This window comes from Asparagus officinalis, chromosome 7, assembly GCF_001876935.1.
Source record: "Asparagus officinalis chromosome 7, Aspof.V1, whole genome shotgun sequence".
In the NCBI taxonomy this organism is placed as follows: domain Eukaryota; kingdom Viridiplantae; phylum Streptophyta; class Magnoliopsida; order Asparagales; family Asparagaceae; genus Asparagus; species Asparagus officinalis.
Window position 1 is genome coordinate 145738747 of NC_033800.1, and position 2041 is coordinate 145740787.

The window sequence follows — 2041 nt, forward strand, 5'->3', positions numbered from 1 at the left end:
TTAGATTGGCTTTTGTAAATTTTCAAAATTTTAAAGTTTCTTTATAAATTTTAGCAAAACCCCTGAGATATGATATTTCACGTCATCATTTGTTAAGCATCTAACTGTTGCTTTAGAAAAGGACCAAATTGGGCAAATAGACATAGTATGAAGAAGAAAATAGGCAAATTGATTGAGTTGAGATGTTAAACAGTGAGTCATTTTATCATATGGAACACCCGCACGAATTTAATTTCGTGGAATATTCGAGGCCGTGTGTTCGGGGATGCCCCTCAGCCACGTCCTGCGTTTGATATCCATAGCCTTGAAGAATTGTGGGGAAGCTCCCTCACCAAACCGAAAAAAGGTTATATCCGTATATACCATACAATTTAATGTGTTGTTGATAATACCTAACACATTATAACATACTTATAAACAGTGACGGATCTGAAAAACTTTCCTTGGAAGAGTAGACAACAAGTACCTATTTACCCAAAAATTAAAATATAATATTGTAAAACAATATCTTTACAAATAGGCTAATTTTCCAACTTAAACACGCTAAAACTCAAACGGGATGCAAATATTTTTTTAATTATAGGGGCCGAGTCGCAAGTTCTCAATAATATCAAATGTAATTTTACATAATTCTTATTAACATATGAATCCTTCACTGCGGATCTGCCCAAACCTATCAGTTAAACAAAAAATCGGGATAAACTAAACATACATTGACCAAAATAAGGCTGAAAAATATGCGATCCAACTAAAATAATACCATAAAGCATTGTCGAATAATTAGTTTTTCTCCCTGTTAAATTCAGAAGCATCAGTAATAATCATAAAACCATATTGCTGATTTGTAGACAAAAATCCCACTAAGCCAGATTTTTTTTTTTTTTGCAAGTTAAAAACCACAAGACCTACGCCCTGGTACTCCTTGAGTTGCCTACAGCTTGGTCTCCTGTAATTGGGAATTCAAGGTTACATACCATATACTTTGAGCGGTAAATTAGCACAAAAGTAAAAAACCTAAACACAGCTTAATAGCATGAAACTGTCAACAGTCATCCAAATAAAATAACAACCCCAAAATACTTCAGAAGGCAGACTTAAAAAAACAAAATCTATCCTTCTACACAAACTTCTGTTTGTTAGTGTTGTCTTCATTTTCGAACAGCAATAAGAAAATCCCATACGATTCACCTCTAGGTTTAAAATCTACAGATTTTCCGTACATGATCAGACCAAAAATGGAAATAATATTCCCTTCTAAATTTGAACTGAGAAATTTTGAGGGAGTTTTCCTATAGATACAATTGAATGAGCTCATCGCTTACAACTGAAGGAGTAAGAACACCAAGATCGGTGAACAGAAGAGTGAGGTATTGAGGTGGAGTGTAGTCTCTCGCTGATGTTTCTACCTCGACTCCTGAAGGAATAGGGACTCCAAGGTCAATGGGGCGAAGAGCAGGCGCTAGATCTTTCTGATCTAAAGGATACAACCGAGCAAACTGAAACAAAGGAACAAATAACATCAACATACGTTCACCATGTTTTAATACAAGGAAAGATCCAATTAGTGAACCTAATGTAGTAATAATGATATAATTCTTGCAGCTTAGCTTAAATGTGACTCACCAAAGTAAAACGCTTGCCTTTGATAATGATTGAGCATATTTATCAGGTTTCCCAAAGGGGAAAAAAAATACTTAACATAGGTGATGGTTTGCGAAGAATTGGAAATTTTAAAAGCGCACAAGATCATGCTTGTACAGTGACACTATATTTTTCTTGTGCTCCAGAATACCATGCTTTCAGATAAGAACATCAAACAATCACGCTAGAAAGCGGAAACAAATATATACAGCCATATCAATGTCAAAAAGCAATTCATTCTTTTTATAAACTTTTAAATGTTCAGAGCTTGCGATGAATTGATAAATTTTACATTTAGAAGGCTGGAATTTTTTTTTCATTTGACAGCAAATCATAGGCATCATAGCAGCAACTTTTTCATGTGACGCAAGCTATTAGATTAGAGAAAATTTTGTAAAGG

The 2041-nt window shown here is 34.3% G+C and overlaps 1 protein-coding gene across 1 annotated transcript in view; it reads right to left on the minus strand.

Moving 5' to 3' along the window:
- LOC109849967 (translation initiation factor eIF-2B subunit alpha-like) overlaps window positions 1037-2041 on the minus strand; it is a 5197-nt gene continuing 4192 nt past the window's right edge. The window contains 1 exon segment of the mRNA XM_020419864.1: window positions 1037-1496. Within this exon segment, the coding sequence (XP_020275453.1) occupies window positions 1290-1496 (207 nt within the window). The 3' untranslated portion in view covers window positions 1037-1289.